Source organism: Podarcis gaigeae (genome assembly GCF_964106915.1).
Source record: "Podarcis gaigeae genome assembly, chromosome: 1".
Taxonomy (NCBI): Eukaryota; Metazoa; Chordata; class Lepidosauria; order Squamata; family Lacertidae; genus Podarcis; species Podarcis gaigeae.
In genome coordinates, this window is record NC_139678.1 from 8491998 (window position 1) to 8519144 (window position 27147).

The following is a 27147-nucleotide window of genomic DNA, read 5'->3' on the forward strand; positions in this document are numbered from 1 at the left end:
AACGACCCCCGTGGGCCACTTGTGGCCATGGGCCTTAGGTTGCCTACCCCTGCTTTAACCCTTTGCCCTTATCGATGGGCTTAAGGTGCACTTGTTTTGCCAGGGTTAGGTGGTTAGTCTGATGAACTGGAGTGTTTCCAGCCAAACTTGCTTTGGACAAGTGTCTCTCTAGACAGGTATCTCCCCCCGCCCCCTTACACTCGTTCTGCTCATGCGCAACTGCATATACATGCCACACCGGGAAACAAATAAATAGAATCATCATCAAGGGAACTGGTGAGTCTGAAGAGGACGTCAGTGATAGCAGAGGAAGCCCTGAAGAGACCAAAGGGGCTTTGTTTAGGCTGCTCAGCCTCCCTGTCTGTCTAGCAGCTGATGTGTGGTGTATCCTCCAGACTCCAGCCAGCCCCAGAGCTTCAACTCTAGATATTTTGGTCTGAATTGAAGAGAGAGCTGGAGAGCAGGGGAAATTAGGAATTTAGTGGCTTTTTAGAGGGTGCTCCCCACTTGCCTACACAAACTGCTTCCATTGTAGCCCTGTCCCTATCCTGTAAGCTTAAGGCTAGTTAAGACTGCTCTTGGACAATATTGGAAACTTTCGCCTGTTGTGGCAGCAACAGGTCTTGCTAGGGCTTTGCAGGGCTCATCATAAGCTGAGAGTTACCAAGTGCAGCCTTTCCCAGAGTTTTCCCCAAGCTATTAAGCACAAAATGGACATGTGAGTATCTGCTGAATGGGCTTTCGATTCCTAACCCATTTTGATCCAAACAGACCCACAAGGTAGCATACTTGAATCTCGGGTAACTGTAAAAGTTTAAAACAAAAATCTAAAATATGCTCAAATCTCAATAACTATAAAATGTTGTTGCTGCTGCTTTTGTAATTCGTATTATTAATTTTAAAATGGAGCAAGAAGAGAAAGATTTAAAAGTCCTAGGAATACAAAAGTTTATTGTGAACCAATCTGTTGCAAATTAAATTAGAGCAACCCTTGTGAGTCTCCCCAGTGAATTCCACAATAAGACAGCCACCACCAAACAACCCCTGCTCCTTGTAAGCCTCAGGTGGCAATTGAACAGTGAGTTTACTTAGGAATTACTACTACTACTACTACTACTACTACTACTACTACTAATTTATATGTTGCCCATGTGACTGGGTTTCCCCAGCCACTCTGGGCGGCTTCCAGAAAATTATAAAACCACAGTAAAACATCACACATTTAAAATTTCCCAATGCAGGGCTGCCTTAAGAGGTCTTCTAAAAGTCAGAGAGTTGTTTGTTTCCTTGACATCTGATAGGAGGTCATTCCACAGGGAGGGCGCCACCACCAAAAAGGCCCTGTGCCTGGTTCCCTGTAACGTCACTGCCAGAAGGCCCTCAGAGCTGGACCTCAGTGTCCAGGCTGAACAATGCAGGTGGAGAAGCTCTTTTGGGTATGGAATGATAGCACTGAAAATGACCTCAAAGGTGAACTAGTTCAGGGTATGGAAACTTTTTCAGTCTGGAGGCCCCTTCTAACTAACCTCCTGGGGGACCATATGGCTGGGGTGAATAGGGCCACGGGCAAAAGTGAGCAACAAATGTGAATGTTACCTTTGTACAACTGGCTAGTTTCTACAGGCCTTCACATACCCACACAGAGCAGACTGGTTTCTATATACCGTATTTTTTGCTCTATAAGACTCACTTTTCCCCCCCAAAAAGTAAGGGGAAATGTGTGTGCGTCTTATGGAGCAGATGCAGACTGCGCAGCTATCACAGAAGCCAGAACAGCAAGAGGGATTGCTGCTTTCCCTCTTGCTGTTCTGGCTTCTGAGATTCATAATTTTTTTTCCCTTGTTTTCCTCCTCCAAAAACTAGGTGCGTCTTATGGTCTGGTGCGCCTTATAGAGTGAAAAATACGGTACATAGACAAGCAAGAGTCCAAGGGCACATTCCAGACATGCAAAAACATTTGGGGACACTGAGCAGTGTGTCTTGGTGAATTCTGACGACAGATGAAGAGCTGCATTCTTGGTCCAATGCAAGAAATGTACCACTCAGCTCACAAAAGCATCTTGAATAGCCCAGCTTTTAAACATCTGCCTACCCAGATGACACAGCAACGCACAGATCTTCCCACCACCCACTGTCAGAATTCTTGGCTAATTATATAATGATCCGTTAGCATTTATTTTGACTCAGAAGCTCCCGTTTGTCATCTTATCGTTGACACTTCCCCCTTTCTTCTGAAGATGCCTTCCCCTCTTTGAAGCAGGGGGAACATGGCGTGTGTTTGTTTGAAGGAAGAGAAGAAAGGGGTGACTGTTAATTCAGGTGCATCAGCAAAGATCCGACAAGGAATCAAAACCTGTGGCTGGGAGGTGTATGCACAGGAGACTGGGAAGGAGAAGCCGCTGACAACATCTGCCAGCCAAATGAATGAATAATGAACAGCTTTTGTACGCCTCAAGCATCTATCCCCATGTAGGACTGTAGAATTTCTTATTGTTGATGGCAATTTCTCCATGTAAGGAGTTTGTTGTCATCTACCTTCTTTCATTTTTTCTGCCTCTTTTATTTCCTTAGTGTCTCTGACTCAGAGAAGACCAGCGGCGCCTAGAATTCCCCAGGGAAAATTTCCTAGTCTTATTAAAGCTCTTTTCATCTTCCCCTGAAATCCCTCAGAGGTTTGTCCATGGAGGAAATGCCAAATTAGCCAAATTGGGTTTTGCTTTAAGAAAACATGGCAAAATTCAGTGACAAACTCTTGGTGTGCTAGCTGCTGCCACCCATGGAAAACCTGACTGGTCTTAAAACAGTTTTGTCTTACTTCGAAATTTCTCAAATGTTTCACTCCGAATTTGTTTCGGATTTGACTTCAGGCAAAACTTCCATGTCTAATCTAGTCAGAGTTCTAGCACTGAATCCTTCAAGGCCAGGACCGTGAGGTCTTTACATGCTGATTCTTTATTATTATTATTTATTGAATATATGCAGTGCCCTATACCTGGGGGGTTTCAGGGCAGTTCACAGAATAAAAACTCTGTAGAGCTGCAGAATTCAGCCGATTAATTCATTGGAAAGATTTTGATGGACCAAAACCCTAATCAGTTAGCAGAATTTTAAAATGCACACATTTGTAAAAACTGCAGATTGGAAACTTTTTATGTAGCTCCTTCAGAAATATAAGAAGAGGTGGCTTGTAAGGATAAACATGCACAGAGAGGCTGGGGAGACACAGCCAGATGGGTGGGGTATATTAATTATTATTATTATTATTATTATTATTATTATTATTATTATTATCATCATCATCATCATCATCATCACGTCAATGCTACTCCTTTCTCCTCCACGCAGCATCCTGACTTTGTAAGCAATCTTTCCTCATTCGCTCATTTGAATTGTGCTGAGCCCTGACCTGGTACCAGGCACTGACTCCTCCGAGGATGGACCAGACACTCTGCAGGCTGAGGACCTTTCAGAGCAGGCAGGGTCCCCAGGAAACACAGCTGAGGATCTGCTTGAGGGACCCTCTGGAGAGCCAGTGTGGTGTAGTGGTTAAGAGCGGTAGTCTCGTAATCTGGGGAACCGGGTTCGAGTCTCCGCTCCTTCACTTGCAGCTGCTGGGTGACCTTGGGCCAGTCACACTTCTCCGAAGTCTCTCAGCCCCACTCACCCCACAGAGTGTTTGTTGTGGGGGAGGAAGGGAAAGGAGAATGTTAGCCGCTTTGAGACTCCTTAAAGGGAGTGAAAGGCGGGATATCAAATCCAAACTCTTCTTCTTCTTCTTCTTCTGGAGGGAGACCTATTGAAGCACAGCTCGAGCTGTCAGGGGAAGGAGATGGGGCCACCCCCAGCCCTTGAGAATGCTGGCGCCAAAAGCTCCCGGTCGAAGAGACAGCAGCTTGTGTCTACAGACTTGGAGTCGTCATGCAGCCACTGAGAAATGAACATGCAGCCATTGGAAATGCAAAACAGCTGCTCACTGGATAAAGGTAAAGGTAAAGGGACCCCTGACCGTTAGGTCCAGTCGTGGCCGACTCTGGGGTTGTGGCGCTCATCTCGCTTTATTGGCCGAGGGAGCCGGCATACAGCTCCCGGTTCATGTGGCCAGCATGACTAAGCCGCTTCTGGCGAACCAGAGCAGCGCACGGAAACACCGTTTACCTTCCCGTTGGAGTGGTACCTATTTATCTACTTGCACTTTGACGTGCTTTCGAACTGCTAGGTTGACAGGAGCAGGGACCGAGCAACGGGAGCTCACCCCGCCGCGGGGATTTGAACTACCGACCTTCTGATTGGCAAGTCCTAGGCTCTGTGGTTTAACCCACAGCACCATCCGCTCACCGGATAGAGCATCTTAATCTAAGGATGTGGGTTTGAGTCCCTCATTGGGCAAAAGATTCCTTTGGGCAAAAGATGACCCTTGTGGTCCTTTCCAATTCTACGATTCTCTGCTTAAGCCGGAGACTTTAAAAAAAAAAATCAAAGCTGAAAAGCGTGCTTTTGTGACCAACCTCTGCAGTCCCCAAGAGCTGTCCAGGGTCCTGAATCTGAAGACAGACCTGCTCCCTGTTACTCACTACAATATTCTGTTGCCTGTTCTTGGTTGTTTTCTGCTCTGAGCTGGTCCTCAAGATGGTTACCAACACCCTTGCTTAGGAGGAGGTCTGCAGATCACAGAGAAAACATGTGTCTTGCATGCAAAGGATCCAAGGCATCACTGTGAGAACAGAATTCTGGATGAGATGGGCCACTGGTCTGATCCAGTGAACTCTTCTTATGTTCATGTTGAGTATCTGGCCTTCCTAAATGCAGCTGGAAAATACTCCTGTCTGAACTCCTAAAAATCTGCTACTTGTCAGGGCAGATGCTTCTGAGCTAGATCAACCACAGCCTGACATATGCTATATGTTTCTGTTGGCTTTCAACCCAGAAGAGAAGCGGTGGGAAGCCCCATTGACCAGCATGGCCTTCTAAGGGAAGTGAATCGCATTCCCAGTGAGCCACTATGCAAGATCCGCAGTGGATTTACGGTTCTTGCTTTTCTTAAGGCGGGCGGAAATCTCTGCTCAGGAGAAATAAATGAAAGCGCTTGCTTATGGAAGTAACTTGATAGGGATTCGTTTTTTGACAGCACTACTGGAAAACAAGGGAAAGGGCTGGCTCGTTAGGAGATTGATCCTGCACAAACAAGCAGAGTCATCACCTGGCAAAAGCTGTAAACCAAGGGGTGGCAGCAACTCTGAGGCCAAAACGGCTGCAGCTCAGTGTTGGAGCGTCTGTTTTGCATGCAGAAGGGCCCTGGGTCAAATGCTGGCATCTCCAGGTGGGGCTGGGAATGTCCGCTGTCTGTAAACTTGGAAAGCTGCTGCCAGTCAGTGTAGGCATTACTGAGCTAAATGGCCCAATGGTCTCACTCTATATACAGTGGTACCTTGGGTTACATACACTTCTGGTTACATACGCTTCAGGTTACAGACTCCACTAACCCAGAAATAGTACCTCGGGTTAAGAACTTTGCTTCAGGATGAGAACAGAAATCGTGCTCCGGCGGAATGGCAGCAGCAGGAGGCCCCATTAGCTAAAGTGGTGCTTCAGGTTAAGAACAGCTTCAGGTTAAGAACGGGCCTCCAGAACAAATTAAGTACAGCGGTACCTCGGGTTAAGTACTTAATTCGTTCCAGAGGTCTGTTCTTAACCCGAAGCACCACTTTAGCTAATGGGGCCTCCTGCTGTCGCCGCACCGCCGGAGCACGATTTCTGTTCTTAACCTGAAGCACTATTTCTGGGTTAGCGGAGTCTGTAACCGGAAGCGTATGTAACCTGAAGCGTATGTAACCCGAGGTACCACTGTACTTAACCCGAGGTACCACTGTAAAGAGATTCCCTGTCTTCCAATCCAACAGTCTCTTGTTGCTCACTGTCATGGCCATTATCCACCAGCAAAAGATGAGGCAACGTGAATTCACATCTGAAAATTGGCACAGATCACATTAAAAATGCCTCTTATCTCATTTCCTTGATGCATACTATATGCCAGGCAGCGTTTCTTTTCTGGAACCTTCTAACAATGTCTACTAACAAGTAAAAAAATAATAATTTGCAAAACAAATAATTTGAAGAGCATATTGCTGACAACACTGAAGCAAAGAATAAATAAAAAATCTTTAAATAGCACCAGTCAAGGGGGTAGATGAAGTGTTAGGGCAGGGAAACTGCAGAGACGCCATATTATTTATATGCATCAGTCTTTGATGCAGGAGATTTTGGAAGGAGAAAACTGCAAGAACCTGGTCCCCCCTCCCTCACTTTCAGGAGGGCATCTGAAGAAAGGGGCCAAAATATTAAGTTCAAAGAGTAATTTACAAATTTCCTACTCGCAAGTCATTGGGTCTGGACAGCATACACCAGAAAGGTTTTTAAGAGCTCAGTTGCGAAATTATTTATTTCTGAACTAGAATATGCAAGTATTCACTTAAAACATTTTTACAAAGAGAAACCTAAGAGGAGCCAGCAAATTACACACAGCATTTAAGCTATCTTCTCTTGCAGGGAAATGAGTAGAAAGCAATATTAAAGCTAAAGAAGAACGAACCTCTCTTTTTTAACTTATTTAGTGATACTTACTCACAGATATGGCTAGCTATGTTTGCAACATTATGCATTGCTCTTAGTCACTCAATCTTGAAAACAGCATCATAGAGAAAGTTGTGAAGAAAATGATCAGGGGATTGGAGAAATTTATCTGTGAGGACAGGTTAAAGAATTTAGGACTTCTGAATTGGATGAAAAGGATGGCGAAGGGAAGGATTATGAGGGAGGTTTATAAAATTATTCAGGGTCTGGAGAAGGTAGATAGAGAGAAGATTTTCTCCCTTTTTTGTAAGAGTAGAAATTGGGATTTATCCAGTGATGTAGACTGGTAGAGTCAGGACATCGCAGAAGACAGCACCTTCCTAATCCAAATGCATAACTGACCTATGAAATTTGCTGCCACAAATTGGGGCAATGGCCACTGTATTACAAGACCTTAAATGAGGATTAGATGGCCCTCAACATAGGACATGTGGAATTTTTCAGCTTTCAAATTCCAAAAATGAGGGGTGCTAAAAAGTTGCAACTTGGCAATTCAAAAGATATTTAAGTTAAATTAATACAATTTAGTTTTGCTTGGTAAATTAAGTGTATATAAAATTGCATAGAAATCCTTAAAAAACGATTGCCAAGTACCTGCAGTTATATTATCATATTTATTATTACTATTAATATTACTATTATTTATCATTTTCAGAAAGTAAAATTAAAAACACTTGGTTTTCTGAAAGCAGCTTCATCAAATGTAGACTTACCAAGCCCAATCACAAAAATAACAGATTTGAATTCTCCACACACAAAAATGTATTTTAAAGACCCCTCACTGAAGAAATGTGCAGAAATGAAGTTTCATTTCCCTAAAACGATACAGCATAAGCCAGGGGTAGGAACGCTTTTCAGCCCAAGAGCTTCACTCCCTTCTGAGCAACCATGTGATGGGCACATGGCAGTGGTGGGCGGAGCCAGAGGCAAGGAACCTTGGGGAGAAGGGGCGTGGCCTTGGAGCACCCCACAACTCAGACAGAGAGGACCACAGGGCTGCATTTTGCCCCTGACCCTGAGGTCCCCCACCTCTGACATAAGCTGTGATTGCTAAACGAACCATGTTAAGAGGCAGTATATATACATACATATATATATAGCCAATATCCTCAGAAACCCCAAGGATAAAATCCAGTTGGAAAACCAAGGGATCTATGAAATACCCTGCAAAGTCTGCCCAGCCACGTACATTGGACAAACAAACAGACGAATAAATGCACGTATCGCAGAACACAAGAATGCCGTCAAAAAAGAAGAAAAAACTTCCTCTCTTTTCCAACACATGAAAGAAACAGGACACGAAATTAATTTTGCAGATTCCAAATTGCTCTTTAACACGGAACATCACCACAAGAGAATAATCATGGAAGCCATCGAGATAGAGAAACACCCTCACAACATGAACAAGCGTGACGACACATCCCGCTTGCCAGACATCTGGAAATTAGCCCTCCCCACAAAAACTGACACCAGATCCAGAGGCACACAGAACGCCAACACCAATCAACCACACCAGACCCAAACCCAGACCCTCTCCACAGATGAATTACTGACACCATCCAGTAGCCAGTCCATGGTGGCACCTCCGGATGCTGCACCCCCCTGCAATCCCTACACAGATCTGGCTGACACAAGCCACAAAACCACAGCTCGCCCCTATACACGAAGCCAAGCCAAAGCACAACTAAGTGCAATACAGCCATCTTCTCAGGAAAACTCTTCACAAAGTTCAAGAGGTCAAGACACAAAGACTTTAGCAACTAATCCACACCTAATGACCCACCTAAGTGGTACTCAGGATATCACTCAAGAAATCACTCAAGGTATCTCTCAAGTAATTAAGGAACAAAAGAAGAAAAGGCACACTAGCCTGGGAACTTCCTCTCTGCCCAGAACATTGGAGGCTAGACACCACACCCCCTCTACAGTATTTATAGGAACTCAAACATTGAGATCCCGCTCTGTTCCAGTAACAAGAAGCCGAAAGCACCAGCCTGAAGATGACGAGTGAGACCTCGTCGAAACGTCGCCTAGACACCCCAACTTTTACACGGGAAGACACCCGAGGACACCAAAACCTGCATTCCTGTACCCGTGAAAATCTACGAAAGCATATATATATATATATATATATATGTATGTATATATGTATATATGTATATATATATATTTCTCGCTATATGAATATCAACACTGTTGTTGTTTCCCCACCCCACCCCCAACCTTCATTGGCAAAATTTACACTGTAAGCTCCATGGGGCAGAGACCTGCCCGTTTGCTTTCTGCTATTGATATATACATTGATGGCACTACATAACCAAATCCCCTTCACCTTCCTCATCCTGATCTCATCCAGCCTCTTGCAACACGTGAGGTGAAGGATCACCATACAGTGGTACCTCAAGTTACATACGCTTCAGGTTACAGACTCCGCTAACCCAGAAATAGTGTTTCAGGTTAAGAACTTTGCTTCAGGATGAGAACAGAAATCGTGCTCCGGTGGCACAGCAGCAGCAGGAGGCCCCATTAGCTAAAGTGGTGCTTCAGGTTAAGAACGGTGTCCGGTTAAGAACGGACCTCTGGAATGAATTAAGTACTTAACCTGAGGTACCACTGTATTACCAGATACCAGGCGCCATACTATATACTTCAGAAGAAAGTCTAATTTCTACAGTACCCACAATCCTTCAGCTAAAATGAGGAATTGTTAATCATTCCAATGTGGAATTGGCCATTTTAAACACATCACAAGCATACAAAAAACCTGGTGCTCTTAGAAAGGCAATGGATTGGATCCCAAAGGCTACTACAAAGGGTTTCATATGTTGGAGAAAGAATACAATATACAAACGCTGCCCCTCCCTCCTGGGGAACATTTAGACATCATGCCAAACCATGGTTTCTAAAACCATAGTTTGGAGTTATGCTTGAATCTACATCCACATACAGTGGTACCTCGGTTTAAGAACAGCCCTGTTTATGAACAACAGTGGCACCTCGGGTTACAGACGCTTCAGGTTACAGACACTTCAGGTTACAGGCTCCGCTAACCCAGAAATAGTACCTCGGGTTAAGAACTTTGCTTCAGGATGAGAACAGAAATCGTGCTATGGCAGCATGGTGGCAGTGGGAGGCCTGTTAGCTAAAGTGGTACCTCAGGTTAAGAACAGTTTCAGGTTAAGAATGGACCTCCAGAACGAATTAAGTTCTTAATCCGAGGTACCACTGTATTCGGTTTACGAACTCTGAAAACCAGAAGTAGTGTCCCGGTTTGCGAACTTTATCTCGGTCTAAGAACGGAAGGGCACCGGCGGCGGGAGGCCTCATTAGGGAAAGCGCGCCATGGTTTAAGAACGGTTTCGGTTTAAGAACGGACTTCCAGAACGGATTAAGTTCGTAAACCGAGGTACCACTGTATATACACCATGGCTTGGGAGGGCTGCCACCCAGTAAATTAAACCATGGTTTGAAGCTGGTTTTCAAACCAGTTTAAGTGGGATTTGCTGTTATGTCTGAATCCACAAACCATTAGGAAGCCACAGAACTATGGCTTCTCTTCATGAGGCTGTTGTGTCATGGAGATGGGGAACTGTTCTGCCTTAAGAGGCTGCAGTCGCACCATGGAGACAAGGCTGAACTTATGAACCTGAGCGCTGAGCCGAAGGAAAATGATAGCAAATAAACAAAACCCTGCTCTGCCTAATGTACAGCAGGAAGGTCAAACCATTGTGTGGGCTCTTCAAGTGTGGTTAACAAAAACCACAGTTTGAGGTGGAGCTTGAACTGTGTAGGGAAGTTTTAATAATGGTCATTTTATCTTTTATAAACAGCTGCCTCCTATTTCTAGAGGAGGGTGAGTTAATGCACCTACATTTTAACGATCTCTGTCAACAAGCAAGGAAGATGGAACTTAGCCCATCTATAGATGGATACCTATAGGAATGAATGGGGAAAATGGCAGACTTGTCCACTTAGAAACTTAGTTTGAGGCACAGCAGGAATTTCACAGTGGGGCTAGAAAGAGGCCAAACACAGGGCACAGAAGAAGAGCTGCTACAAACCAAGAAAACTGTGCTGGAAAGTTCTGGCAACACAGCCCACGAGGCAGAGGAGCAATTGACTAACAATAAGGTAACAAAATGTAGGGTTCTGCACTTAGGCAGGAAGAACCAGCTGCACAAATATAAGATTGGGGACACCTGGCTTGCCAGTAGTACATGTGAAAAGAATGTAGGGGTCTTAATAGACCACAAGCTTAACATGAGTCAACAGTGTGATGCAGCAGAGAAAAAAGCAAAAGCTATTCTAGACTGCATGGTGTCTTGATTTAGGGAAATAATAGTACCGCTCTATTCTGTCGTGGTCAGATCAAACTTGGAATACTGTGTTCAGTTCTTTAAGAAGGCTATTGCCAAACTGGAACATGTGCAGAGGAGGGCGACCAAGATTATCAAGAGTCTGGAAACCAAGCCTTATGAGGAATGGTTGAAGGAGTTGGGTATGGAATTTAGCCGGGAAAAGAGGAGACTGAGAGGAGATAGGATAGCCAACCACAAACTTCAGCTTTTTTCATGGATTCAAGTCACAAGAAAGGAGATTCTGAATAAACACCAGGAAGAGCTGATGGTAAGAGCTGTTCGACAGTGGAATGGACTCCTTCAGAAGGTGGTGGACTCTCCTTCCTTGGAGGTTTTTAAGCAGAGGTTGGATGGTCATCTATCATGGATGCTTTAGCTGAGATTCCTGCATTGCTGGGGGTCGGACTAGATGACCCCCGGGCTTCCTTCCAACTCTACGATTCTATGAACAGCAACCATAAACACATTTACCGTATTTACTTGAATGTAATGTGCACCGGTTTTGGCCAAATTACATCATGAAAATGAGGGTGCGCATTAGATTTGATGGCGCCAGCAAGTACTTTGTTGGTTTCAAGGTTTTTAAAATCGAGGTGCGCGTTCGATTCACGTAAATACGGTATTTAGCATTGAATCCTTCTGTAAAAGCTCAATATTTTACACAAATAGTATCATAGAGACAGCGCTTCCAGAAAGATTGTATTTGTTTTCATCATTATTTTTATAATGTATTTTCTAATATTGCCATTTTATGTTGTGAACTGCCCTGAGATCTAGGGATGAAAGGCTGTATACAAATGTAATAAATTATTATTATTATTATTATTATTATTATTATTATTATTATTATTATTATTATTATTTCTTCTTTGGCGATCGCTCATAGCCGAGTAAGATTGCCTTCCATAAACACAGTTTTAATGGGTTTTGGGTTGGGTTTTTGGAAGATGCCTGTGCGTGAATTTGTTTTATGTGTGTAGATCAGTGCATGGTGACCAACGCACAATATTCGCAGTAGGGCTCTGTTCCAATGGCATGAAGTATTATTATTATTACCGGTGGGATTCAAGCACATACCAGCAAACTGAAGTTGTGCAACGGACGTTTATTGATGGTCTTGTGCAACAAAGTCCCAACATCAGACTTTTCATGATCTAAATACCTTTCCGAATTCTCAAAGTTCGAAGAGTCTACTGTGGAAGAAGCCAAGCCTTATGAGTGCCTGGATGGGGGAGACCCCTGGGGAGCCATGTAAGCAGCTCTGGACTTGCTAAGGGAGCAGAATAAAGGTAAAGGTAAAGGTACCCCTGCCCGTACGGGCCAGTCGTGTCCGACTCTAGGGTTGTGCGCCCATCTCACTCAAGAGGCCAGGGGCCAGAGCTGTCCGGAGACACTTCCGGGTCACGTGGCCAGCGTGACATCGCTGCTCTGGCGAGCCAGAGCCGCACACGGAAACGCCGTTTACCTTCCCGCTGGTAAGCGGTCCCTATTTATCTACTTGCACCAGGAGGTGCTTTTGAACTGCTAGGTTGGCAGGCGCTGGGACCGAGCAGCGGGAGCGCACCCCACCGCAGGGATTCGAACCGCCGACCTTTCGATCGGCAACTCCTAGGCGCTGAGGCAGAATAGGATGCAAGAATAGGATGCAAGAATTACCAATGAATAAAATGACCAAAGGCGGGGAGGAATCACCACCATAAGAACAAAAGAAGAAGAGTCCTGCTGCAACAGGCCAACTACTCATCCAGTCCAGTATCCTGTTCTCACAGGGGCCAACCAGATGCCTGTGGGAAACCAGGAAGCAGGATTCCAGTGCAATAACAACTCTCCCCTCCTGTGGCTTCCAGCAACCGGAATCATCACTGCCTCTAACTATGGAAGCAAAGCACAGCCTTTATGGGTAGTAGCCATCAACAGTCCTCTTCTCCATGAAACAGTCCTCTTCTCCATGAAATCAGTCTAATCCTCTTTTAAAGCCATCCAAGTTGGTGCCCATCACTGCCTGCTGTGGGAGGGAGTGCCACAGTTTAACTATGCGCTATGTTTATGCAAGGGACGCGGGTGGCGCTGTGGGTTAAACCACAGAGCCTAGGGCTTGCCGATCAGAAGGTTGGTGGTTCGAATCCCCGCGACGGGGTGAGCTCACCCTGTCGCTCGGTCCCTGCTCCTGCCAACCTAGCAGTTCGAAAGCACGTCAAAGTGCAAGTAGATAAATAGGTACCACTCCGGTGGGAAGGTAAACGGCGTTTCCGTGCACTGCTCTGGTTCACCAGAAGTGGCTTAGTCCTGCTGGCCACATGACCTGGAAGCTGTACGCTGGCTCCCTTGGCCAGTAAAGAGAGATGAGCGCCACAACCCCAGAGTCGGTCACGACTGGACCTAATGGTCAGGGGTCCCTTTACCTTTACCTATGCAAGACAGGGATGGGGAACACGCGGTCCTACAGTTGCTGCTGGATTCCCACCAGTAATATTAATACAGGCCAGGTGTGAGGAACCTGGTGCCCTCCATCTCTTTCTGAACTGCTGCTCCCTATTGACCATATTTTGTGGTGCTGATGGGAGAGCCAAGAACATCTGGAGGGCCACAGGTGGGGATGAGCGGAGCTGTCACTTTCAGCTTCTAATTTTTCCAACCTTCAGGTCTGTTCTCCACATTAGTTTGCGAATCTTGCCTGAAAAATGCCCTTGTGAAGATCCATCAGCATTTCAATGCGAATTTCTCCTCTGCGCATGTTTGTATGTAAATCTGCCTAACGTATACTTTTTGGCAGAGCAATTTCTCCTAATATGATGCAGTATTGCATGCTGTTTTTCACAGATATGTGCATGTATGCATAACCTCCCCTATTACTTGGCTGGAGAAACACACTGCAAAAATTCAGGGTGGAAAAAGAGAGCCCTGGCTGTGCTTTGTCTCTCGTACTGCTTCAAAAATTTTGAATTAGGTAGGATTGCAAGGGGAATCGACTCTCTCCCCCTTCTATAGCCTCAGGTTCCCTATCCATGCTCCATGCCCACAAACCCACCAGAAGAAATCTGGTTTGCAGAGTGAAGAAAAAGAGCATCATAACTCGACAAAGGTAAAAATAAAAGCCTCTCTGCGCATTACATTTTTTAGGTGAATGTAACTTATGAATTGCGCTGCAAGGTGTTGCAAATCATGTTATCAAACAGGCACATTTGCAAGAAAGCCAGGATTGGCCCCCTGTTGAGGTGCGCTTTTATGGCAAACCATCTTGGCTGTGAGCCCTGGAAGACCTGCTCCCTGACTTACAGGCCTTTCCGCCCTGCCTGGCCTGGGAGGGTGGGGTCCGGACTGACTCCAGCTACAAAAGCCAAGGCTGCTGAAGAGGCCAGAGACCATCTTGGCTGCCTCCTAGTGCAGACCCAGGTCACTGAGCCTGAGCTTCCACAGCCTCCAGCCGCCATGATGGGCAGCAAAGTTAACAAAGGAAAAGAATTATCTTAAGCATTTCGAAAGAAAACATTGCTAAGGTCAATATAACATGCACATTTGAAACAGAATAATTAGCAAGAGAATAAAATATGATCATAAGCACAGAACATATCTATTGCTGTTGCTGCGTTAAATGTGCATTCTGTTGTTGACCTCCTTTGTAACATTTTGAAATCTTTAAGACAATATTTTAGTTTCCTGATAATTAAGTTGCTTTATATCTGACTTTCTTCAGGAATGTTTTATTCTGGATCGCTTTATTTGATGTTTTAATGTAGGTTGTACACTGCTTTAATATTTTTTCTTAAAAATATAAATCAGTAGAGAAATGAAATGAAGAAGAATAGTAGGTAGAAGAAGAAACTCAGATTTGTTTCTGTGGGAATATGTGAAACAGCCCTCTAATCCCCCCTGAATTTTGAAGCTCACTGTAGATTTCTGCCATGGTGTTCTTTAGCCAATTTCAATCACCACATGATGTTTACAAAAAGCATGTGGTAAGGCTGGGCATTCCAAAGCTCGTTTAGTTGATCAGCTTTTGCCTGAAACCTTTGCATACGAAAATGCTGTTATGATTGAGAAGCCTAGTTTGCTTGTCATTTTTAAACCCACAATATTTTTCACTCAGACCATATATTCATCCACCTCTCAAGGCACCATTCTATTTCCCTTTCAATCTAATCCCAGCATCCGTGTCTAATTCCCTCTATGATTTTCACACATTTCTATTAAATGACCAAAGACAAGGGAAAATGTCTGGACTTTCTTAGGAAATCAAAATTTCTTTTTTTCCTCCCCCTCAATGGTGATCTATATTCCCCCCTCCAATATAACAACTCACGAGTATGGCTTTTAGAGTGTTACACCTGCAGATTACATGGCTTATTCAGAAATAATTTTATCACACTTGCCCTACCTGCAATAAGCAAATACTGAGGATTTGTTCCAGCTCTGTAGATTTCTATCGCAATATGGGCTGTGGTGTTCCAGTCTATTTTAAGCAATATTTGCTATTGATTTCAAAACAGATGAGGTGGAAATAAATGACAACATATGACATCTATAGCGGTAGATTATTTTTTTTTTAAAAAAAGAGAGAGACATGTTTTCTACAAACAACCCACAAATTTGACTTTAAGACTGCAATCCTATACACTTACGTGGGAGTAAACCTCATTGACTTCAACAGAGCTTACTTCTGAACAGATATGCACAGCATTGTGTCATGTGAAGGTTAATTCAACAGCTTCACTTAGCAAACACGTCTTTCCCCCAAAAGGTTAGTGGATGGAATCTTCTATCTTACAATTCATCAGAATAATAATAATAATAATAATAATAGTAATAATAATAATAATACCGGGGTAATTTCATTCCTGCAAACACATCTGTCTTTTTGAAATCCTAGCCTTCAAATCTTCTTACAAGATCAGATGATACTATAGACCATTTGATAAATGGTAGAAACATCTATTTTACATTCTATACAGAAGCATCGTTTTGAAAAACCCATTTGGAATCTTTGAGCCAGATTCCATTAAGGAATTTCAATTTCAACACACCCTGTTCATATCTCATTCGTCAAAACAACAACATCCCGATTCAACAAAGGACGGTCAAATCACATTTGAGTTAACAAGGCGGTCTGTTTTCTTTTTTTTTTGCAGTGTTCTGAAATTACATCTGAATAGACACACGTACACACACACACACACACACACACACACACACACACACACACAGGCCCTTTCAGTTAGACACAGCTTGAATGTAAAAACCTCACACTCCAGGGGAACACAAACAATGCTGTTTCTACACTGATGGGGAAGAGGTGCCTTGGCAAAACGAAGGAGCATTTCAAAATGAAAAAGGTGACAAAAGAAAAGGTTGGTAAAATGCGTAACAGATTGCCGTGCAGGGAAACAGAGTTGTTTCTCCCACCACAACAAAGGAAGGTTGCAAAGAGCCGCAAAGTCTGCATAAAAATGGCTGAAAAGCAGTGCTAAGGCAAGGAGAAGGTAGGCTGCCACACCCAGTGGGACAGCGTTCAAAATAAATCTTTGTGACGGAAGGGTAGCACCTTATTCGCTCGCCTTCCTTTCCTCAACAGATGACCACGACCGTGAACTACTTTGGGAATATGATGGGCTTTAAATAAAAACAATAGGTAATGGTTTATTTCAGCGGCACACTGAGATTTCGAAAAGCCCAAGTCCTTGGCTGTGGGAAAAACCAAAGTTAGGTGATAGGAAAAGGCGGTAAGAGGGCTTGAGCAAGGGGCTCTCAAGACCAAGTTGAACTGCCGCCCGAGTTGCAATGGTCTCACCAGAGCTTTCACAATGGGTGTGTCCCTTGACAAAAGCAAAACAAAACCGATGCACTAAGCTCTTTCCAAAACACAACCACCACAGAGCAGCCGAAACCGGAGACAGAAACATCCCCCCTCCCCGTTCCAGGTTCCTGATCGCCTCTCCCAAGCACTTGGCTGAGCGATCGCGCTAATTTAAGGGCAGCCGTACTCAAAACCCAGCAATAGGCAAGACAAACCTTCTCAGCGAGAAGGAAAGCTGATGTTGCATTTTAATAATAATAATAATAATAATAATAATGGAGGAAACACATGGGAGTGGGGAATAAAAGACCCTGTTAAAAGACCAGCAGCAGCCTGGGATGCCTCTCTCGTTTCTGTTCTCAAGACAGCAGTAATGCCAAACAGAAATGTGTAGAAAACATTAAAAGCATGCAAGGGCCCTGGAGATATTGATGGTAAAGAAGCAGCCGTAGTAATAATAATAACGGGATGCAAAACACACGCATACTCTCTGCGACAAGTCTCCCTCATGCAATCTTTTTCAGGCATGCAAGGAGGAAGGAAAAGAACCGGAGCAGAAGAATTGTGTAAAAATATACCCTGGCCTTTCCAATTGCTCCAGAGGCATTCCATCTTCGTAGAATCGGCACTGGCTTGCATCTTGCTTGGGGAGAGGCTGGGAACGGCTGGGTACCTTTCCTTCGGCTCAGAGTCAGGTGCTGCCTTTTCCTACCACTCAAGCATTCCAAGGCAGGAAGAGGTGAGTGGGTTTCGGCACGGCTGCCGCTGCTGCTTCTCTCTCTCTCTCTCTCTCTCTCTCTCTCTCTCTCTCTCCCCCCCCCCCTGCACTGGCTACGGAGGGATGCTGTTAAGCAGAACAGTGGAAGATGGGGGGAGGGCACAGTGTAAGCGCTGCAGTCGCCACTGCAGCAAATCAGCAAAAAGGATGCTGCGATTGCCCTGGGGACCAGTGTCTTTTGTTAAAAAAAAAAAGGGGGGGGGAGATGCTGCAGTTGCTTTGCAAGTAATAGTAATGATGGTGGTTTATTTTTATTTTTTATTTTATCTATTTTGTAAGAGGAGACGCTTAATGATGTTAAGCCGGCGGAACGGTTAACCAAACCTGACAGCGAAGGAACAAAAACAAATTGGGTGTGGATGGGGAAAGGGGGAGAAGAGGGAGATATGGTGGGGAGGGGGAGAGAGAGAGAGAGAGAGAGAGAGAGAGAGAGAGAATGAATAAGGGTGTGGCTTGCTATGTGTTTACAGCCAGCAGACACTCTTCCAGAAATTTCTTGATAATTTCAAGATATCCAGTGTTTTTCTTGGTATTTGTATGGCAAAGGCTGCCGATTCTGCCTCTCCTCTCCAGCCCATCTGGTCTCTCCTAATCCTGCTTTCCCAGACATATATGCCAACACCACCACTGAACGGCAGGGTAGGAAGCAGAGATCAAGATCCAGCACTAAATCACAAATTGTACTTTACTGTGCCTGCTAGAGAGTCTTAGGTTACATTTGCCATGCTCACTGGCACCCTTCCAGCATAATCCATACTGGGGATATGTATGAAAAACCAGCAAAATCAGGAAATTGTCACCATCCAACAGACCTCGCACAACTAGGCACAGAGGTTAACAGAGATTTGGTTTTCCATGCAAACGTAGCTAATTTGCACTTTTTGAATCAATATGCAAACCAAAGCACAGGGTCATGGTTTGAAATTTGCACTATTCTGAATTTTGCAACACCAAGTAATGTGTGCAAAAAGGCACATATTAAAGAAAACAGCATATAAAATGCATTCCATTAGGGGAAATAGCTTGCAAAAAAATCTGTACAGCAGGCAAAACTGCACACAAACGTGCATACAAGGAAAGGGCTGCACTATGGCGCTAAATAATTTTTGTGGACCTTTTCGAATGAAATCACAACCTGATGCAGAAATATGGAAAGCCAAGCTTAAGAACGGAAAAGTGAGACACTGACAGAAATCGACAGGATCACCCAGAATCACCCACACAGCCACAGCTCACATCGGTCTCGTGTTAGTGTGCTCCAGAGGTTAGATAGACTGTTGGGTTTCAGGACCACTTCACAGGCCCCTCTCTGACATGGAGATTTCTTCCATGCCACCTAATACACAGATGGCAATCTGGGTACCCATAAGTAACATCTGGCTTTCTCCATCCCCTTCTGTGATTGAGTAGAAGAGAAAGGTTCCCCTTCTGAACTAGAGGCTCCCCGAAAGGCATCTTCACTGGGGAGCTGAGGTATCATTGGAACATAAGCTGTTCTTAAACCAAGGTACCGCTGGATTAAAAACACGAGAAAACATCAAACATTAAAAACTTCCCTAAACAGGGCTGCCATCAGATGTCTTCTAAATGTCAGATAGTTTATTTCCTTGACATCTGAAAGGAACGTGTTCCACAAGGCAGGCGCCACCACCGAGAAGGCCCTCTGCCTGGTTCCCTGTAACCTCACTTCTCGCAGTGAAGGAACCGCCAGAAGGCCCCTCCTAACTGGTCCTCAGTGTCCGGGCTGAACAATGGGGGTGGAGACGCTCCTTCAGGGATACTGGGCTGAGGCCGTTTAGGGCTTTAAAGGTCAGCACCAACTCTTTGAATTGTGCTCAGAAATGATCTTTTGGAAACCAGATGTCCAACACGGCTTACGCAGCTTCCGATTGGCTGCAGGAGCTTCCTGCAGCCAATTGGAAACAACGCCTTGGTTTCCGAACGTTTTGGAAGTCGAACAGACTTCCAGAACTGATTCCGTTCAACTACCAATTTGCCACTGTACATAATAATAATAATAATAATAATAATAATAATAATAATAATAATTTATTTGTACCCCGCCCATCTGCCTGGGTTTCCCCAGCCACTCTGGGCGGCTTCCATAGAAACCAGAAAACACTAAAATATCATACATTAAAAACTTCCCTGAACAGGGCTGCCATCAGATGTCTTCTGAATGTCAAGTAGTTGTTTATCGTTTTGACATCTGATGGGAGGGCGTTCCACAGGGCGGGCGCCACTACAGAAAAGGCCCTCTGCCTGGTTCCCTGTAACTTGGCTTCTCGCAGCGAGGGAACCACCAGAAGGCCCTCGGCACTGGACCTCAGTGTCCGGGCAGAATGATGGGGGTGGAGACGCTCCTTCAGGTATACTGGGCCGAGGCCGTTTAGGGCTTTAAAGGTCAACACCAACACTTTGAATTGTGCTCGGAAACGTACTGGGAGCCAATGTAGGTCTTTCAAGACCGGTGTTATGTGGTCTCGGCGGCCGCCCCCAGTCACCAGTCTAGCTGCCGCATTCTGGATTAGCTGTAGTTTCTGAGTCACCTTCAAAGGTAGCCCCACGTAGAGCGCATTGCAGTAGTCCAAGCGGGAGATAACTAGAGCCTGCACCACTCTAAAAACAAGAACAGCCCAATAATCCCCCCACTCCCCAACACATTTTAAAATGGCATTGGATGTCAATCAGCCAAAAGACCTGGTTGAAGAGGAACATTTTTGTCTGGCGCATAAACGTGTGCAATGAAGGCGCCAGCCAAACCTCCCTAGGGAGAACATTCCACAAACAGGAAGCCATTCTCATGTTGCCTCCCTCTGGACTGCTCATGTAGGAGGCACATGAAGGGCTTCCAATAATGATCTCAGGTTCTGGGTAGGTTCATATGGAGAGAGGCGGACCTTGAAGTTCTTGGGCTTACTCCCAGGTGAGGATCACAGCCTTAGTCCTCATTCCTCACTTGAAGGAAGTTCTGAGTAGATGTAAGGGCATTTGCCCAAAATCTTTCCCCACCACAACCGCTCTCCTCTCTCACTGTTTATTTTAGATTGTAATCTCCTTGACAGCAGGGGCCTGTCAGTATGGCACAAAGCACAATGACAGCGTGTGGTTGAAATAACAACAAGAACAAAATTAGAAAAAGGCTATCAGTGACGTAGGGAGTGAATGCTGCGTGCTTTTCGCTCTGCGTACACTTCCAGTTGAGTGTATGGGTGCCTCCAGACTGGCATTCCTTAGCAGGAAAGATTCAACCACATGGCATAAATTTAGCTTTGTGTAGATTAAAGCACTATTTTCCCCTAGCGCAACAAATCCACTTTAAAAAAAGAAACAGGCTTTTGTTCTGGTTAGGAAAGTTGAAGGAAAACACACTGGGAAGTGCAGAATAAGCGACTGAGGAAGATTTGCAAACATCCCACAAGCAAATTAGTATGAATGCGGGATGAATAATAATAATGAACGAATTCCTATGTCCCACAAATAACCCAGAGATGCATTTTAAATAAAAGCACACATTCAACTCACGTAAAAACATGCCAATTCCCGGACCATCCACGGACCAGATTTAGAAGGTGATTGGGTCAGATTCAGCCCCCGGGCCTTAGTTTGCCTACCCATGGTCTACCCTGAAACTTTCACAGGCAATTGAAAGCAGGATTGTGTCTAACTGCCCCACTATCATCATGAGAACAAATCATCATGGATGCACAATAAAATGGACGCCTGGAAGGACCCTCCAGGTAAGCTTTGTGCAAGCTGATGCTCAATAAGCAGGTCGTCTGGAAGAGCCCCAAGTGGAGCAAAACAGCAGCAGCAGCAAAATCAGAAAAAACCAACTCATTAATTCGTTCACTCATCTGCCATCGGTAACACACTTCCCCAACTCTGAGATTAATCACAATGTGAAAGAAGCAGAACGGCGACATGCAAACAAAAATGAAGAAGTGCAACGGAATGCATAAAAACTACTTTAAACAGACACTAAGATAAATAAGGCCGCTGAAGTGTTTGAAAAGCCCACCTCACCAGGACACAGGGCCTCATACTAAGCCCTGTGCCAAGCTTGAGGGGCCCTGGGGTCAGGTGATTTCTGGGCCCTGCCAGTGCCTCTCTAGTGGCACTCTCCCAACAAGCCCTGAGATTTGACTTTGTGGCACACTGGGGATGGGCACGTGACCCTAGGTTCCCGCCCCCTGCTTGCTGTGAGATCCAGTACACTCATACCTCGGGTTACAGCCGCTTCAGGTTGCGTTTTTTCAGGTTACGGACCGCTGAAAGCCGGAACGGGTTACTTCTGGGTTTTGGCAGTCGCGCATGCACAGAAGCACTAAATCGCGCATGTGCAGAAGCACCGAATCGCAACCCGCGCGTGCGTAGACATGGGTTGCGAATGCTGCAGGTTGCGAACGTGCATCACATTCACGTTCGCAACCCGAGCATCCATTGTATTCTCAAATATAGAATCACAGAATTGCAGAGTTGAAAGGGACCCCAAGGGCTATCTAGTCCAACCCCCTGAAATGCAGGAAACTTGTCCGGTTCAGGCAAAAAAACATTTCAGGTCTTGAAGCACCTTAGAAAGCACCTTTTTCTCTGGCAGGAATATTCATGCCCATTACTGCTCCTATAGCATGCAGATGGTGGCATGGAATTGAACTAAGGTACAGAATTGGCCCTCGGTGAACCAAGGTGATTTGTATCCAGATTTCAAAGCCAACCAGGTATGGAGGCTGCATTTTTGCACTGTGGCCTTGGAAGACTTGCCTGCAAAGAGTTTGAGCAAATGGGTGTAGCTCCCTTGGTAAAAATCTCGAAAGACACTCTTGTTGTCTAGTGAAAATGGTTATTTGCTAAGAAATAACTGCATTTTAAAAAATGTGAATTTTCCCCCACAGTATATACTGTCAGGAGCTTGGCCTACACTCGAGTAGGACCCTGGCAGAGACACATGCCCGACTGGCATGTTCTCTCCCTCCTGGTCTTCCGTTCGGGAGCTTCAAAAGCTTTCTTCAGCCTGAACATCACAGCAACCGATGCCAACCGACACCAGCACACTTAGGGATCCGCAGAGTTTGCGCATCATGCGTGACAGACCTCAGCAACTCAGCATTTTGGCTAATCTACTTTATTTACATATAAACACACACGGAGCACTGCAACATGGCTCCCTCTCTCTCTAGCATCAGGCAGCAAAGAGAAAAAGAACAAAGGACAATAGTCCCACCTCACTGAACACAGTAACACAAACATCCTGACTCTGTCACTTCCCACTCTGTGGGGTCAAAACATATACCGTCATGTGATAGATAAAAATCCCATGACTGCAATCACAGAGCAGGAATTCTAACAGATACGTCTCCCCATGTTGCTGCAAGCCACATTCGCTTGCTGCTTTACTGATGCCTCAAAGCTCCCTATGGGCACCAACACCAGCGTGATTTGCCCTGGATATGTGGCAGAATTCATTGGTCCAACTAGCTCAATGCGGTCTACTCTGCCTGGCAGTGGCTCTCTAAAAAGGTAAAGGGACCCCTGACCGTTAGGTTAAGTCGTGACCGACTCTGGGGTCGCGGCGCTCATCTCACTTTATTGGCCGAGGGAGCCGGCATACAGCTTCCGGGTCATGTGGCCAGCATGACTAAGCCGCTTCTGGTGAACCAGAGCAGCACACGGAAACACCATTTACCTTCCTGCTGGAGCGGTACCTATTTATCTACTTGTGCTTTGACATGCTGTCGAACTGCTAGGTTGGCAGGAGCAGGGACCGAGCAACAGGAGCTCACCCTGTCGCGGGGATTCGAACCACCGACCTTCTGATCGGCAAGTCCTAGGCTCTGTGGTTTAACCCACAGCGCCACCCGCATTCCAGTGGTTCTGTAAAACCGCAAAAAAGGGCATCTCTCCTAGCTCCATCTAGAGAGGTTGAGCGTTGAAACAGGGACCTTTTGCATGCAAGTCACGTGCTCTTATCACCGAGCAAAGGCCCTGGGGGGGCCACAAGAATCTGTCCTATACTTAGAGCTGCTGGACATAAAAAGCAGCTCTGGTTGCCAGTTTGTTCTGGGCTCCGTCCAAAGTGCTACAGCCCCCCCAACACATTTAACGGATTAAAATCAGGACACCCTTGCGTATTTGGAAACACTCCTATCAACGCAACAGGGAACACCGAGAGAGCTTCCCGCCACTGATGACTAAACCCTGAAGGGCTTTCTCTTCCAGCTCTGCATTGTAGAAGAGAGTAAGATGAGCCGTGTTGGATCAGGCCCATCTAGTCCGGCATCCTTTTCTCACAGGGGCTGACCGGATGCTTGTGGGAAACCCGCAAACCAGGCTCAAGCACAAGAGCCCTCTCCCCCGCTGTGATTCTCAGCAACTGGTATTCAGAATAATAATAATAATAATAATAATAATAATAATAATAATAATAATAATAATAATAATAAATTTTTATTTATACCCTGCCCTTCCCGGTTCAGAAAACTGGGCTCAGGGCAGCTAACAACAGATTTAAAACACTTAATTGATGCAACAAAAAACAGCATAAAATCGTGTAAACGTGAATAGCAATAAATTCAGAATTCACAAATCAATTTAGGGGGGAAATCCATCCAATAAACATTAGATGATCACCAGGACTAGCTGGCTAAGTTAGTCCTATTTGGGCCAGCGAGGAGACCAGGGGAGAATTAGCTGTGGGATCCCAGAGCGGGTAATCTTCATAAAAAGGGGAGGGGGAGGGAAGGAAGGAAGGGGAATAAAAGATCAGGCTAAGTTCAAATTGAAAGCCAGGCAGAATAGCTGTCTTACAGGCCCTGCGGAAGGAAGTTGAATCCTGCAGGGCCCTAGTCTCATGGGACAGAGCATTCCACCAGGTCGGAGCCATCACTGAAAAGGCCCTGGTCCTGGTGGAGGATAAGCTGACTTCCTTAGGGCCCGTGCTGCCTCTGGCTGTGGAGGTAGAGCATAGCCGGGAGGACTAGCAGCCATTGATGGCCCTCTCTGCCACACATTTGCCTGATCCTCTTTTGAAGCCGTCCACTGTGGCAGTGAGTTCCATAGTCACCACAGATTTGTATAACGGTGTTGTTTTCTCAACAAGTTTTATTTTCAATCCCTTCCTTCTTGACCCACAGCATGGAATTTGCTCTTTTTTTGCAGCTGCTGCACACCCAGTCAATGTTTTCATGGAGCTCTCTCCTATGACCCCAAGGTCTCATTCCTGGTCAGTCACCACCAGCTCAGACCCTGTAAGTGTATATTTGAAATTAAGTTGCTTTGCCCCAACGTGCAAGGAAGTTTTAAAACAGCAACAAATATCTAGGATAGGACAGCCAGAGCTACCAACAACAACATCTGGTTTGGGGAACATTTTCTTGAGCTTGCTTTTTCCTCCTCCCTCCCATTCCCTATTCCTTCTGTGTCATGTCTTTTTAGATTATCAGCCTGAGGTCATGGACCACCTTAGTGCTGATTTTTGTAAGCCTCTCTAAGAGACTTTTTGGCCCAAGGGCAAGGTCTTAAGGCTGTAAATAACAAATCAATAAAATACAGGCTGTAAGGAATAAGCTGTAGAAACACAACCATATTAGTTCTAAGGCGATTTTATGAACTTGCATTGTCACAAGGGGAAAACGCTGGAGCGTAAAACGTGGTGGATGATAATTGGCTAGCGATGAATGAATTCTGAAGAGCAGGTTTCCCAAAGCTTGGCTTCCAAAACCAGGACCAGATTTGAAATACACGCACACAGTGTGTGCAATTACAATAATCAAGTCCTCCTTTGGCACAGGAACAATGAGCAGATTTTCCCAAACTGCTGATTAATTTAGAGTTTGCTTGCTGCTGTTGTGCCTCTCCCGGTCTGCTTCTCCTCTACCACTCACAAGACTGACACCCAGAATGAAATGGGACCAAAAGTCCAGACTGCAAGCATTTAATCCAAGCGTGTTATCTTTGGCAGACCTCTTTGCCCTGCACATGCATTTATATAAGTTTTTAAAAGAACAAAGAAAGATGTGCTGTGCTGATACAGACTATCGCGTGTGCATCTGTTCACATTTGTGCATCCTCCTGTGTCAGCTAGGCTGAATAACTGAGAATCTTTTCAGAGCCAATCCTGAGCTATCTGACAGCTCAACTTCAAGATGCCGCTTCAGGAAAAATAAATATAGAAAGAATACGGCTACTGGTGCTTGCAAAACGCTGCACACACAGGGTGATACAACCCCCTCCCTTTTGGCACAGTCACATCTTTACCTGCCCCACACCTGACAGGCGAAGGGCTGGAGGACTTGACCAAAATAGCTTTGCAGGCCAAACAACAGGAGCCGGTGGGCCTAATTACCATATTTTTCGCTCTATAGGACACACTTTTTCCCTTCTAAAAAGTACAGTGGTGCCCCGCAAGACGAATGCCTCGCAAGACGGAAAACTTGCTAGACGAAAGAGTTTTCCGTTTTGGAGGTGCTTCGCAAAACGAATTTCCTATGGGCTTGCTTCGCAAGACGAAAATGTCTTGCGAGTTCCTGCAGGTTTCCCCCCCTTTCCCCCCCTTTTTCTAAGCCGCTTATCCACTAAACCGGTAAGCCGCTAAAAGCCGCTAAACCGCTAATAGCGCTAATCCGCTAATCCGTCAATGGGCTTGCTTCGCAAGACGAAAAAACCGCTAGACGAAGAGACTTGCGGAACGGATTCTTTTCGTCTTGCGAGGCACCACTGTAAGGGAAAATGTGTGTGTGTCTTATGGAGCGAATGCAGGCTGCGCGGCTAAGCCCAAAGCCAGAACAGGGAGACGGGAGTGCTGCGCAGCGGGGTGAAGGCGGAGGCTTCAAAGGCTGTCCCCAAAGCCAGAACAGCAAGAGGCTATCCCAGAAGCCAGATCCCTCTTGCTGTTCTGGCTTCTGGGGTTCAGAATTTTTTTCTTCTTGTTTCCTTCCCCCCCCCCCCAAACTAGGTGCGTCTTATCATCCGGTGCGTCCTATAGAGCGAAAAATACGGTGATTTGTAATCTACTTTGACGGTTCTTCTATAGTCAAATTTTATGAACTAACAAATAAGTAAATAAGCCCGCAAACCAGTGGTTCACCAGTGCTGGTGTAGACTACAAGCCTCTGCTCACACAGAGAACTTATTCACACATGAACAAGGTCTTCACCTGGAGACAGCCTTGTACCTTTGGATGCTCCGAGCCATTGGCCCTAATGATTTGGCTCTCCACTCGTTCTCTTGCCCTCTCTGCTCCTCCCTTTGAAAATGGCTATCAGAGACATGGAAGAGACTTAAGAGCCTCGGACACAAGATTACCAGGTTGATGGACAAGAAGAAATGGACAATAACGACTGACATAACCCGAGACCAGGAAAAAGAGACGCTGGATGAAGATTGGAAGAAAGTTTTTAAAGATTTGTTTTGGGAATTAGTGTAAAATTAATGAGTACTAGGAAAAAAGTTGGAATGAAACTATTTGGCTTTAGTAGAAATGATATCAGGAATTATGTATAAATAAGTATCAAGTTTTAAGCTTTAAGGTATTTTATGGTAAGATAAGGTTAAAATAAATTAAGGCAAACTGAATGACAGAATATATTGAAAGA

At 45.2% G+C, this 27147-nt stretch overlaps 1 protein-coding gene across 4 annotated transcripts in view; it reads right to left on the reverse strand.

The window, feature by feature from the left end:
- Positions 1–27147, reverse strand: part of RTN1 (reticulon 1) — a 139466-nt gene that overhangs the window by 12393 nt on the left and 99926 nt on the right. Inside the window, exon 1 of one of the 4 annotated variants that reach the window (XM_083733763.1) lies at positions 17355–17643. The exons of the other annotated variants lie outside the window; for them this stretch is intronic. Coding sequence (XP_083589889.1) covers positions 17355–17415 — 61 coding nt within the window. The 5' untranslated portion in view covers positions 17416–17643. Of the gene's footprint in view, positions 1–17354; positions 17644–27147 lie in introns of those variants that run through there. 4 annotated transcript variants of the gene reach the window in all.